General features: G+C 44.8%; 3 protein-coding genes and 1 long non-coding RNA gene across 4 annotated transcripts in view; 2 read left to right on the top strand and 2 right to left on the bottom strand.

Annotated features, from left to right (window-relative positions):
- LOC103456959 (uncharacterized) overlaps positions 1-8,906 on the top strand; it is a 12,207-nt gene extending 3,301 nt beyond the window's left edge. Inside the window, exons 2-4 of the long non-coding RNA XR_001776014.1 lie at positions 90-432; positions 3,969-4,095; positions 8,534-8,906. This is a non-coding gene — a long non-coding RNA (uncharacterized LOC103456959). The remainder of the gene's footprint in view (positions 1-89; positions 433-3,968; positions 4,096-8,533) is intronic.
- On the bottom strand, positions 2,755-4,057 carry ppp1r3g (protein phosphatase 1 regulatory subunit 3G). Its single transcript, XM_008396844.2, has one exon. The coding sequence runs from the start codon at positions 3,639-3,641 to the stop codon at positions 2,844-2,846; it is 798 nt and encodes a 265-aa protein (XP_008395066.1). The 5' UTR covers positions 3,642-4,057; the 3' UTR covers positions 2,755-2,843.
- Positions 6,388-10,112, bottom strand: cyb5a (cytochrome b5 type A (microsomal)). The gene is made up of 5 exons (XM_008396843.2): positions 9,801-10,112; positions 7,536-7,664; positions 7,400-7,429; positions 7,281-7,315; positions 6,388-6,659 (listed from the first exon to the last, which is right to left on the bottom strand). The coding sequence occupies exons 1-5, from the start codon at positions 9,936-9,938 to the stop codon at positions 6,575-6,577; spliced, it is 417 nt and encodes a 138-aa protein (XP_008395065.1). The 5' UTR covers positions 9,939-10,112; the 3' UTR covers positions 6,388-6,574.
- A 1,926-nt stretch (positions 10,113-12,038) lies between these two features.
- The window catches only part of lg20h18orf63 (linkage group 20 C18orf63 homolog), a 10,611-nt gene continuing 8,725 nt past the window's right edge, over positions 12,039-13,924 (top strand). Inside the window, exons 1-3 of the mRNA XM_017301784.1 lie at positions 12,039-12,276; positions 12,599-12,730; positions 12,823-12,901. Coding sequence (XP_017157273.1) covers positions 12,600-12,730; positions 12,823-12,901 — 210 coding nt within the window. The 5' untranslated portion in view covers positions 12,039-12,276; position 12,599. The remainder of the gene's footprint in view (positions 12,277-12,598; positions 12,731-12,822; positions 12,902-13,924) is intronic.

Consider the following 13,924-nt stretch of genomic DNA (forward strand, 5'->3'; position numbering starts at 1 on the left):
CTCCTTCATGTTCCTCCTTCATGTTCCTCCTCCTGCAGGACCTCAGCTTCCTGCTGCCCTCTAACATGAATATGGTTGATTTGTTACAGGAGAGAAAACATGGAGGCGAGGCTGACCGACTCCTGGCTGGAGGTTCCCGTGTCCAGAACTGAGGAAGACGAGGACATGTCGGGTCATCACGCCTCCATTTCCTGACCTACCATCACAAACGTAACACCGGCTGGTTCTGTGACTCAGCTGAGTTTTGATCAGATGATATTTCAGCTGCAGAACCTGAGAAACATGATAAATATGCAGAAAACGGCTCAGTGATGCTGCCAGGCTCGGTGGAGGACCTGTGGTGCTGAGGGATGATCAACATGCTGTCCAAGCATTTGATCTAAATCATGATGTTTAATGATGTCAGAGTAAAATAAGAATCATAAAATCTGTGTAAATTATTTAAACATTGATGCTTCAAACTCAGCAGACATTTTAATTTATGCATAAAAAAGTCGGTTAAACGTTTTTAGTTCAGTTTATTCAGTTCAAACTCATTTTGTTCATAATTTTATAAAAACTAAAATCATTTCAGTCTCATTGGTTCTGATGGACCCGATCAGAACCATCTGAGCTGCGGTTCTGCGGCAGTTTGGACCCGACCGGAAGTTTGATTATTTATTATCTGGATCATTTCTGCCTTACAAAAAAAAACATTTTTGTTTAATAATAAAGTTAAATTCAATTTGATAAAAACAGAATCTCACATGTGGGTTTTTATTGGGTCCTGCGGTTCTACAGGGTTCGGACCGGAACTGGGTCCAATCAGAACCGTTTTGCTCTTTATGTGAGGAAATAATTTATAAATGATGCGAAGCGGAGAAAAGCAGCGGGACGAGATGTTCCGCTGTTTGGGTCATCTGGGTGGAACCGGGACCGAACTCTGGATCTGGACCCAGAACTTTGTTTGTTTTTCATAATCCGAGGCGGACCGAACCGAACCGAACCTCCTCCCGTCCAGCTCTGTGTGTGATATTAAAACAAATATTTGGCTCCAAACTGCGAGCAGAAGCTCCTCCTCCGGCCGAACCGGCATTTCACAACCCGGACCCGGAGCACCGGCTGGGAGGATGGGCCAATCAGAGCGGGCCCTGCCCATGACGTCACAATGGAACCCTGCAAACGATCAGTCAGAACCGCTGACTTCCTGTATTATTATTATTATTATTATTATTATTATTATTATTATTATTACTAGATGATAATAATCATCTGATTTTACTATTTTATTAAAACTGCATTTGTTTATTTTATTTTCATTTTTTATGTATTTTTGTCTAAAATGTTTGTTAGCTTGATTAACACTAATGTAACATTCAGAACATGAAATTATACGAACGACATTTTTCACAGTTTTTGGTCATACATGAATTACTTTTAATAATTTATGGCTTTATTTAAAGATAATCTTGAATCTCAACCTGTTTGTATTTATCTGATAAACAAAATGCAAAATTATTTTTAGAAAATAATACTAGTTGGAAATTTATCATGAAACAAATCTAAAATATTTTAGGAGCAGGGATGGGGACTGCTAGCTAAAAAGTTAGTTATGCTAACCCCAAAGTGCTAATCAGATATTAGTCCTGCTAACGCTAGGCTCAATGATAAATATTATATTTTAAAATTAACATTTAAAATTTTAAAATCTAAATTATTATAAGGAATAGGGATGGGCTTCATTAGCTAAAATGGTAGCTATGCTAACCATAAAGCAGTAACCATAAACATGGCTCTGCTAATGCTAGGGCGCATCAACAACGCGGTAACAAGTGGAAGCTAATGCTAAAGCGCTAAATTTAAGCGTTGGTTAAGTGTTGTTTTCTTCTCTGTTCCGTTTGCTGTGTAGTTTCCACTTATAGTTTCTCACCTGCTGCGTAAAGTTTTCCACACCTTCAACTAAAAGTTTACAAACATCCTCCTAAATTAGCGCTTTAGATATTATATGGAAAAGTTCATTTAGATGAAGCTAAGTGTGCTACAAGTTGTCACAGTTAGCAAAAACGCTTCCATTGAAACATCCGCCATTGAGAGACTCAACCTCAGGTATCAACCTGATGTTAAAAATGTTAAAATAACTCAAATGTCATCATGACTTTAGACTTTAGTTTACAGAACAGTGAAGGAAAATAGCTCTTTAGATTTTAAACTCCCCTAAGTCTGTTAAACATGTTCACAGTTAGCAACAAACATTAAAGCACTAAATCGGCATTAGCTGCCCGTTAGCGGATTATTGAAAGTATAACTTTACATTTAGTGTTTAAACTATTAACCCTTGTGCTGCAGGACTCAGGCAACAGATGCAGGTTTTACGGTCAGTTGGACCCATTTCTACAGATAGAAGGGAGAGGATCGAGTTTTTAAGGCGACTGTCTAATAATAATATTAGACAGATTTGATTTATTATAATCTTTGATCATTAAATTAGAAACTAAAGTGTCAGAGGAACTTGAAGTTCATCTGTCGGTTCAGGAATCGGCCAAAATTTAACCTGAAAAACAGATAAAATGTCCAAACATGTTTTCTGTCCCAGAAACCAAATAAATCAAATTAAATGATCGATTATCGATGATCGTCCATCTTGGATTTTCAATATGGCCGATAAAGATCAAAGTCTGGATGGAGGAAAGGACCCGTTGGACTCAAATGGTTCCGGGATTCTTCAGGTTTTCCTGGTTTTATTTCATCCTGAAAGTCAAACATTTGGATCGGAACCGGTCCGGTTGGATCCCCGGCGGGTCCAGCATCCTGCCTGGAGTCCACTGCTGGACGTGGTCGAGCGGTTCCGGATGGTTCTGATCCGCTCAGAGGGATGGAGAAGCCTCTGCGGCCGGCGCGGGATCCGGGCTGCCCGGCTGGTTCTGGTTCTGGTTCCGGTACCGGAGCGAGTAGTTCTGGCCCTGGTTGTTGTCCCAGAACTCTCCGTCGTCGCTGCGCAGGAACACGGCGAAGTGCAGGGCGGAGCCCGGGTCCATGAAGGGCGGGATGAACACGGTGAAGCCGAACCGGACCGACTCCGACCCGGGCTGCTCCGGCACCGGGACCGGCACCGCCTGCGCGTCCGCGTAGGACAGCCAGTCGTTGTAGGTGAGCCGGACCCCGACCTCCCTGACGGCGCAGCCCCGCAGGACCCGCACCTGGCCCCGCAGCTCGAACCGGGTCACGGCCAGCCTCTCCAGGCAGACCCGCAGCTCCCGAACCCGCCGCTCCGCGTCCCGCGGCTCGGGGAAGCAGGTCAGCAGCCGCGGCAGGTCCGGCCCGGCCCGCGGGTCCTGCTGCTGCGGGGGGAAGCTCTGGTACCGGGACAGAACCTTGGGCGGGATCTGCGGGTCCTCCTGGGCGCTGAAGTGCTTGATGCGGGCCAGGCTCAGACCCATCGAGTCCGCGAACTTGACCCGCTTCCTGCCGCCGTCCAGCAGCGCGGCGGGGTACGCGGGCAGCGACCGCGCTCTCCTCCGGTCCCGCATGAACTTCTCCAGGTGCGACGCGTCCACCTCGTCCTCCAGGTCTCCTTCCTCATCCTCCTCATCCTCCTCTTCATCCCGCAGGCCGTTCGGCTGGCCGGCCCGGTTCGGCCCGCACGGCGGAGCTGAGCGGATCATGATGCGACCTGCGCGGCGGCGGACGTGGCGCCGCTTCTATACGGACCCCCGCCCCCTGCGTGACTGACACACACACACACACACACACACACACACACACACACACACACACACACACACACACACCTCAACCTTCACCTGTTTGCGCGCTGCTCAGAGGATTTAACGGGATTTTATGAGACAAACTCAAAGATTATTAATATTAAATCTGAAAAGTGTGGCGTGCCTCTGTGTTCTGCCACCTGAGCTAAGGCTCTCTGCTGCTCCTCCAGAGTTTCCACTGGCTGAATAACTTTCATATATAATCAATCATTTCTCTGCTTTCAGGTGGTTTGGTCTCCAACATGCGGTCCGAGGGCCATTTATGGCCTCCAGTAGGATTTACTGGGTCACAATCAGGAACAGTTCAACTCTGACTGTCCAGAACCGGAACCAGAACCAGAACCAGAACCAGGTCAGTGTCAGTAAACTACAAACACCTGATGGAGTCAAAACAAGATATATAAAAAAATTACAATAAAATAATTTTCTCATTTTTAACTTTTGTGAAAAATGTATTTATGTTCTGCCACAAATAAGTATTTAGAAGTTTGATCTTAGTAACAGAACTGTTATTATTTTTATCAGAAGTTGTTGTATTATAAAGTCATAGATTATTGTTATAACATTATTATAAACTCTGATTATTATAGAATTATAAAGTTGTTTTAAACGCATCTTATGAATAATAAACGTGTTAAATGGAATATTGTTGAATAATCTGTTTCCTTCTGTTACATAACGCGCCGCATGTGCGTCAATCAGCGCGCGGTAAACAGACACATGACGTCACCGACGCCGGCAGGGTGACGTCATGTGACGTTCAGCTGCGATTCTCTTTAAAGGAAAGAAACAAAACAAGATGAAACTTTTTATTGTTTTTAGTTTCGTGATCAGGTTTTAAAATGTTTCCTGTTTTGTTTCACCCAGGAATCTGAATAAAAGTCAATAAAAACATTTTTCTGTTTAAATTCTGACTGGAAGCAGCAGGTCAGAGGTCAGAGGTCAGAGGTCAGAGGTCAGAGTTACGTAACAGCAGGTCCGTTCTGTCTGAGAGGAAAACAAACTTTAAATATGAGACGTTTCAGTTTATTGATTTATTACTTATCAACAAAACCAGAAAATAAAACTCAAACGTCTTTTACTTCATTTATAAAAGATTTTAAAAGCTGTGGAACTAATAATTTATTACATAAAAACAGAAGAAATTAACATTTAAAAATCATCCTTTATTTGTAATAAATATCTTTCTAACATTTTAAATGTTTTATTTCTGACCTTCCTCATCATCATCGTCACTGATTTACAGTCTCAGGTTCTGGTTCTGATCCGGTTCCGGTCGGTTCTGCCTGGACTCCTGCGTCGCATCGTATTTTAAATCTTTTGCTGTTTGAACTGAACTTTCTGGATGTTTCTGTTTTAGATGAGCCTCAGAAACTCAGTCAGCCATTTTTATTTGATCTTTAAAGTCCCATTAAAAGATAAAATGTCCAGTTTGAATCAGTCACCAGAACTTCCAGCCATTTTACCTTTAAACTCCAGAACTGAGGCCACAGAAAGCATTCAGAGGACCGTAAGACGGCCCCCGGACCTCCATTTGAACCCCCATGTTTACAGCTTCTAGTCGTCCATCTGAAACCGCTTTGCTTCTTCGGTCTCCTTCCTGAAATCTTCCCAGCAACAGACCGCCGACCTCCTGATTGGCTGATATTTAAGTTCTGGGTTTAACTCTAAACTAAATGAAATCATCAGATTATTCCTTTTACACTGACCGTCCACAGGGTGGCGCTGCAGAGCCACATCCGTCTGATGGCTCCAGAACCAGCCATCCCAGAACAACCTGGAGTAAACTTGACCTCTGACCCAGAACAGAGCTGATAGTTTCAGTGGATTTCAGAATAAAAGCCCACAGCAGCAGCGTCTCAATCACTTTATTACATTAGAAAGCAGCTGCACTCATACAGCATCACTGGGTTCTGGTTCCGGTTCTGACAGAACCTGGACACGTCTCATCAGATCCGGACCGGAGGTTCTGGAAAACGGCCCAGTCTGAAGGGCTCCACCTGCTGGACGGAGGAGGATCCTCAGGTTTTAAACTTTTATTCTTTTTCCATAAAAATAAAGTCAGAATTTCATCAAGTTCAGTTTAAGAGTTTTATTAGTGCAGAACGAGGCGGGCAGCCGGTTCTGGAGAGCAACACCGCGGGTCGGGTTCCACCCGTCAGACTGAGGTCACCAGAACCCAACCGGAACCAACCGGATCCAAATGGAACCAACTGCACCCAACCGGACCCAAATGGACCCAACCGGACCCAAATGAAACCAACTGGAACCAACCGGACCCAACTGGAACCAATTGGTCCCAACTGGACCCAAATGGAACCAACCGGATCCAACTGGAACCAACTGGATCCAACTGGAACCAACTGGACCCAATTGGTCCCAACTGGACCCCAATGGAACCAACTGGACCTAACTGGAACCAACTGGACCCCAATGGAACCAACTGGACCCACCTAGAGTCAAGCTGTAAACCGATTGGACCCAACTGGACCCACCATTAGCTGCTGACCGACAGGAAGTCGTTCACATTCAGGTATAAAAACAACAAATTAAACATCCAGTGCAAGATCAGGAGGTTCTGCTGAACATCTGATTGGACGCTCGGCGTTGAGGATTTCATTGGGACAGTCATGTGATTGGCTGGTTAATTCTGCTTAATTCAGAGTTGCCATGGAGACGCAGCATAGAGCCGTGGATCCTAGATCAGACTGAGGGAATGTGATGTTGGTCCACAGCAGCCAGGCGTCGCTCTAGAACCGCCGCTCTACGCTGGCCGGAGCCACGGCACCGAGCGCCGCGGACGATGACATCACAGCGCTCAGACGACGATGTCACTCGCCGTCGGTGGTGTAGATGCGGTACATCAGAGTCACGATGCCGGCGGCCAGACTGGGGATGATCAGGTTGGACCACCAGCTGCAAGAGAGCAGCAGGAGTCACTAAACCGCCGAGACGGAGGCCCCTAGTGGCCCCTAGAGGCCGCTGGAGACCCCTAGTGGACCCTGGAGACCCCTAGTGGACCCTGGAGACCCCTAGAGGCCCCTAGTGGACCCTGGAGACCCCTAGTGGACCCTGGAGACCCCTAGAGGCCCCTAGTGGACCCTGGAGACCCCTAGAGACCCCTGGAGACCCCTGGTGGCCCCTAGAGGTACCTGGTGGACCCTAGAGACCCCTAGAGACCCCTGGTGGCCCCTAGTGGACCCTAGAGACCCCTAGAGGCCCCTGGAGACCCCTAGAGGTACCTGGTGGACCCTAGAGACCCCTAGAGACCCCTAGAGGCCCCTGGTGGCCCTGGAGACCCCTGGAGGCCACTAGAGGCCCCTGGTGGTCCCTAGTGGCCCCTGGTGGTCCCTAGTGGCCCCTGGAGGCCTCTGGAGGCCCCTAGGGGCCGCTGGAGACCCCTAGTGGACCCTGGAGATCCCTAGAGGCCCCTGGTGGCCCCTAGAGACCCCTAGTGACCCCTAGTGGCCCCTAGTGACCCCTAGTGACCCCTGCTGGCTCCTAGAGGCCCCTAGTGACCCCTGGCAACAAGGTTACCTGCCGTCCTCCTTCTCCGTGGTAACCAGCGTTTCCTGTCCAACACAAACAAGAGAAGTGATGAGAAGGGTCAGAGTTGAACATCATTTCCCATGATGCCCCTGGTTCTGCTGACTCACCACATGCTTGGCGATCTTGTGCCGGTCGTCCTGCAGACGGACAGACAGACAGTTAGTGAGAGGGTGGAGGCGTCATGGTGGACAGTGAGGTTAGCGTCATGGCGCCGTGTCGCCATGGCGACGTCCCCAGACTGACCGGGTGCAGCTCTCCGATCACCATGCTGGCGGCCATCTCTCTGGCGTCGGTGGAATGGCCGACGTCCTCGAAGCTCTCCGTGGCGTTGGCCCCCGCCTGCTCCCTCAGAACCTCCTCGCCTCCGGGATGCTGCGGACACGGACCGACCACACGTCACCGCCGGAACCAGAACCGGACCGCTCTGGTCGTCATGGAAACCCCTGATCAACTGGTGTACACACTTCCTGGAGAGCGTCTGTGATTTTCAGCTCAGTTTCAGTTAATTAGATGATTTATAACATTTTATTTTATAAATGTCAGTTTTAGAGCTTTTCCACCGATACGACCCGATACGATACGACCCGACCCGATACGATACCATGAGGAGTGAATTAATGAGGCAGATTTTATGAAACCTGCTCATCAGGTTTTATAAAATCTTTAAAAAGTTGCTACTTTTTAAAGACACAAAACTTTTTTAGTTAAGAATTTTAATTCCATTTTGTTTCATTTTCTTATCCCAATAAAACATTTTTACAGTGTAAAATATTCTGTTCACCAGTAAAGTTTAAAGTAACTAAGTTCTCACAATGTTATCACTATTTTATTAGATGAAGCTCTTCACGTAATAAATATGTTAAAGTTAAAAACCACATGTTGGAGGTTTGATGTCTTTAAACAGTTTAAACGTTTTGCACCAAAATCTCCAAGTTTAAAATATTTTTCTCTCAAATTAATAAATAATATTTTAAATTCTCTCCTTTATGGCACAACGATAAAACATTTAATGAAAAAAACAATCTGATGTGTTTAGATCAGGATGATGGACAGAAGGTTCTGCTGGTTCTGGTTCTGCTGGTTCTGGTTCAGTTTCAGGTTCAGGTTCTGGTTCTGCTGGTTCAGGTTCTGGTTCTGCTGGTTCAGGTTCTGGTTCTGCTGGTTCAGGTTCTGGTTCTGGTTCTGCCTGTGTGTGTTCTGCTGACTCAGCGTTTCCCTCTTATCTCTCGTCCCTGATCCAGTCTGCCGGATCGCCCTGCCAATGATTTACAGCCTGCAGCAGAGACAACGAGCCGGGCCTCACCAGAACCGGGTCCCAGGGAGCCCGGACCGAGCGTCCTGATTGGCTGGCCGGCGCTGACGCTCACCTGGAGGACACGCCCACCGCCTCACCTCTGTGCAGCCTGTCCTCCGACAGACTGCAGGACAAAAGTCCAACCGGGCCGGTTCTGTGTGAAAGTTCCTCCAGGAGCAAATATCAGCTCATAAATGACCTCTGACCTGATAGAGACGGTTACCATGGAGACCACGGAGACATTACTGGACAGCAGAAGAAGAGCTGCTGGACCTCCGGTTGGTGCTAAATAAACCTGCAATCCTATTGGCTGACGGGACCAACAGCTGGTTACCATGGAGACGACTGCAGTAACGGAAATGTTCTTATTTTAAGTTTATTCAGGAGTTGTTTTGATTCTTCTGGGGTTTTTAATGATCAATCATCTGATTGGAGGTTCGAGTCGATCTAAAAACTTCATTAGGACACTTGCTTCATTATAATAAACTAATGAAGCAAGTGTCCTAACCAAAGTAAAGTTGTGTTTCTGCATTCCGACATGGAAGAAGTCGGTCAGATTCTGACGTGCTGGACCGGGTCGGTCCGCCGACACGTTACCTTTCACTGTTCATGTACTTCCTGTCAGGCAGGAAGTACTTCGTTTAAAAAAGGTTGACTTTATATTTATTTGTAAATGAATGTTTTAGGTAGTTAAATTCAAGTAAAGATTGTTAAAATTTAATAACGGAACATTTATTATTTTTAAGAGTTAAACTTTGTTTACAGGTGAAAAAATTAGATTAAACTAAAAACACAAAAAAGGAAAACTCAACATGCTAAACAGAATAAAAAATATTGAAATGATGAATTTATAACAGGAAAAAGTTGCAGCAGTTTTAACAATCTACCTTTTTAATCGTCTTCATCATAGAAATGAGCTGCTTATGAATGTTTTTTCTCTAATTACAGAAAACTAAAAATGTGACAACCAAAATCAGTGATTTAATATAAAAGTTGTTCAGATTCATTAAGTTACATTAAATTCTAGAGTAGTTTATAATTGGTGGTGATAGGGGCCCGGGGCCCCAGGTCCAGAATCCCTGGCTGCGGCCCTGGCCGGCTCTCAGATTTAATCCAGATAAAATCTAATGTGAAGCAACAAACCGCGGAAAAGCTCCGGCTGGTGATCGGAACCGGACCGCGGTTCTGGACACCGGAAGCAGAACCTTCCTCACCTCGTCCAGGAACTTGGTGACATCATAGACCTTGTGGTGGATGATGATCCAGGTGGACTTGAAGGAGTTCTGCTCCTCGATCTCTGACAGCCTGAAGTACTTCACTCCTTCGGGGCTTTTCTCCTGCTTCTCACCCATCTCTGTCGCGCCTTGGTCCGTCGGTTCGGAGGCGAAGCGGCGGCAGAACCGGGTGGAGCTACTCGGCCGGACGGAGGTTATGTAATACTGGGGAGAGTCCGACCGTGACTCGGCACGAACACTCCGACATTTACCCCACAGACACTCCGCTCCAACTTCCAGCGCGCGCTGCTTATCAATGATCAAGGTGAGCTCGCGCCAAGACCACTTCCGGTTGGAGTTTTCAAAATAAAGCTGGAAGGCAAGTCAGTGCAGGCATTACTAGTATAACAAATCCATCCATCCATTTTCTTTCACCCTTGTCCCTCAGTGGGGTCAGGAGGTGCTGGTTCCTCTCCAGCTAACGTTTCGGGTGAGAGGCGGGGTCACCTGGACAGGTCACCTGTCTGTCGCAGGGCAACACAGAGACACACAACCATGCACACACACACTCACACCTAGGGACAATTTGGAGAGACCAACTAACCTGACAGTCATGTTTCTGGACTGTGGGAGGAAACCGGAGTACCTGGAGAAAACCCACCATGCACAGGGAGAACATGGAGACTCCATGCAGAAAGACCGGGAATCGAACCCAGAACCTTCTTGCTGCAAGGCAACAGCTCTACCAACTGCGCCACTGTGCAGCCCTCAGTATAACAAATATAAAAGTAAAAAAAAAAAAAAAAACTAAAATGCTCATATAAAATTGCTGCAATTGTGAAAAATAAAAAAATGTAAATAAAGACATTTGGATTAAACAAATAAGTAAATATATAGTTACATTAAGTAAAAAAATTATAACATGGTACATGCAATAACACTAACAAAAATAACATGTCGCTAAACTTCTAAACATAAAATTAGTGTTTTAAGCAAACAGCTAAATACATATTGAAAGAACAAATTTATGAAGGTATTTAAATTAATTAATCAGCTCAAAATTAAAAAGTTCTTAAACAGGAAACGAATAAATAAAAAGATAAACGAATAGATTAAGATAAAATACAATGAAAACATTTGTTGGTTTTACTGTAACGTGTCCCTGAGTGTCCTGGAAGCCAGAGGCGGTCCTGGCCCGTTTGACGCCCTGGGCGAACCGCCTTGCCTCCTCAATAAAGGTGTTGACCAGTGAAAAGCCGTGTAAATCTGAAGTCATTTCACTTTATTCCATGAAAACGTGATTTTAAATTTAAAAAGTGGATTTTAGGTTTGCTTTTAAAATGTTCCCTCTCTCTCCTGCTGGGGTTCTCACCATAATCATCACATGAATGATGATTACTGAGGAATGTTTGGGATTTTTCTTTTTTTAGCCATAGCTGAGTATTTTATATTAAAACCAGAGACAAGTATATTTGTCCATTTAGTAAATAATTATATGCGGGCTACTGACTCAGTTGTTGGCTATTAACTTAATAATTTAATTAGATTGATAAACATTGATATTTTATTTTGAAAATGTACGTCTACTTCCGGTACGATTGTGTTTAAGTAGTACTGCTTCAAGGCACCAAGCAGAACCTTGCACGGTTGGTACCGCCCTCTAAGTTACTCTAGTACTCTCATTGGCTCTCGACTTTCCTTATTGTTAACAAAGCGAGTCTCTGATTGGTTCTCACCAGACACCAGTCATCGCCCAGCTGTGGGAGCAGGCTAAAGTTCACCAAAGTTCACCAGTTTTCAAGGAAACCAGTTCTCACGCAAGGATTGTCTTATCTCACGCACCTCACGCAATGCGTGTTGAGTTACCCGCTGGGTGCTGCCAGAGGGCCTGCTTTAATGTGGCTTTCCTCTGGACATTAGCAGCTCCCAAACTGTTAACAGCAGAGCTTCCTGTCCAACAGACCAGCTTTGATTTAACTACTGGAAGTCTCCGGCGGGAAACACGCGCCCAGAAACTCAAAGCTGGTCTATATTACAAAGATTCTCTACATTGTAACAGAAGAAAAAATCAACCAGACTTAACTAAAATACTGACAACAGCTACATGGATGTAAGTAAGGTTGTAGAGGAATACAGAATCATATTTTTAATTTATTTGAGCAAATTTATTAAAAATAACCTGAACTAAAAACAAAAAAGTCACAACGAATGAAATAAGGAATGAAGACTCGTCCTTTGTGTTGCCCATCTTTGTTTCGAGCAAAGGTTTTTGAGATTTTTAAGCAAATTTGAATGATTTTCATATCTTCTGAACTACTGCTTTGAATTTTAACTGTTTTTACAGAAAACAAATGTGAGAACCTTGACGAGTAGATGTGATTTTACTATTTTAGCCAGAAAAATCGAGGCTATATTGAACCCAGCTGACTTAGCTTGGTGAATTAGCTTGATTTGACCGCGTTCAGGAGTCAACGAGGTGAGGAAGAGCTTTTAGACTTTAAACCTAATATTACTTTATTAACAGGTGTTTTTGTTGCTGCGTCTTTAGTTATAAATGTGTTGTAATGTTTTATTTTTATCATAGCCCAACGAAAAAAATGCAACAGTGGTTGTTTTTGCTAATGTCTTTGTAGCATCTTTTTATTTTTTATGTTCTGTTTATGCAACTGAAGAGTTTTAATTTTGACACAAACTTTCGGATTTACAATATAATTGTAATTAATCTATTTAAGAAGTTATGGGTTTGATTTAAAAGGAGAGTTTATGTAATAGGAAAAGTAAAGATGTGGCTTCAGCAGGATGAGCGGCGTCGGGCCCAAGTCGTTGTTCTTCCTCGGACTTCCGGATCTGACGCAGTTGGTCTGCGTCACGCTGAGTCCGCTGGAGGAAGAGCAGCAGGAGCCCAGAACCAATCAGATCAAGACCTGCAGGTAAACACCTGAAACATCCCCTGCTTACAGCTGAGGCACTGAGGATGCGCTCTGACGTGTCCGCCATGTTGTCCGCCATGTTGTCCCCACAGGGAGCTGGTGCTGCTGTACTCGGACATCCTGTCCTGTCCTGCTCTGGACTCCATCACTGACGTCACCGCGGTCATGTCTGTAAGACCCCTGCGCCGATTATTGGCATTAATAAGCAGCGAAACGTTCTGGCAGAAAATGGATGGAAGTTTGGGAACTTACTCATTCAGATCGGACAATTTGGTCTAAATATAAATATAAATCATCTGAGCTGAATATTAATAGCATAAAAAAGGTACAAAGAAAATAATGATATAGTAAAAACTATAATAATGATCATAACTAAATAACTTCCATAATAAAACTACAACTAATAAATAATTAATTAAAAAAATCTAATAAAAATAAAGATTTAATAAATTTAAAAGATTTTATAATACTAGTAAATAATGCTAATAAATATTTGTATACTGTAGATAATATGTAGGTAATAGACTAAGGATAATTAATATGTACAACAGCTAAAGTAAATCAGATGAATAAAGATGTAAACTTCAGGCCGAGTCCTGCTGTTGCTCTCAGCTGCAGCTTCCTGCTCCACAGATCTGCAGATTGAGACATTGTGAGGCTGACAGGAACATGAATGATTGCCGTGGAAACGTTGCACGCCACCCCGTCTGCTCACACGCGACCTGCATGCTGCAGCAGCAGCCGCTGCAGCTCGTCCCTCTGACTGAAAACAGAAAACGATTCTAGAAATCATGTGATTGAACGGATTCAAAATGATCAGGGAAAGCTCACATTTTAAAGACTTTAGTTTCTGCTGATGAAGGGAAACAAAACCAACTGAACCAACTGGCTGCAGCAGAGAGCAGCAGTCTGACCGGTTCAGTCCAGTTGGTTCTGTTCTCTTCAGAGCCAGTCGGTCAAAGTTCTGCAGGAAACTGGGGTGGAGTGAAGAGCAGCGACCTTCAGAGTGACCCTGCTGAAGGTCACAGGCGGACATGTTGGCTCAGTGTGAAGCTTTTTATCCTCTGTGTTCAACTTCTGATGCAGTGAGGACGAGTTTGGGACGCTTCAGACTGCAAGTTGCTGCTGCATGTTGCTGCTCCATGTTGCCGCTCCATGTTGCTGCTCCATGTTGCCGCTCCATGTTGCCGCTCC

This window comes from Poecilia reticulata, linkage group LG20, assembly GCF_000633615.1.
Source record: "Poecilia reticulata strain Guanapo linkage group LG20, Guppy_female_1.0+MT, whole genome shotgun sequence".
Lineage (NCBI taxonomy): Eukaryota > Metazoa > Chordata > Actinopteri > Cyprinodontiformes > Poeciliidae > Poecilia > Poecilia reticulata.

What these genes read in the sequence shown, in the direction of transcription:
- ppp1r3g (XM_008396844.2), bottom strand. Translation starts at nt 3,641, where the DNA reads ATGATCCGCTCAGCTCCGCCGTGCGGGCCGAACCGGGCCGGCCAGCCG.
- cyb5a (XM_008396843.2), bottom strand. Translation starts at nt 9,938, where the DNA reads ATGGGTGAGAAGCAGGAGAAAAGCCCCGAAGGAGTGAAGTACTTCAGG. An exon ending in TCACCAAGTTCCTGGACGAG is followed by an intron (nt 7,665 to 9,800) that starts GTGAGGAAGGTT and finishes CCGTGTCCGCAG; the next exon opens with CATCCCGGAGGCGAGGAGGT. An exon ending in ACAAGATCGCCAAGCATGTG is followed by an intron (nt 7,316 to 7,399) that starts GTGAGTCAGCAG and finishes TGTGTTGGACAG; the next exon opens with GAAACGCTGGTTACCACGGA.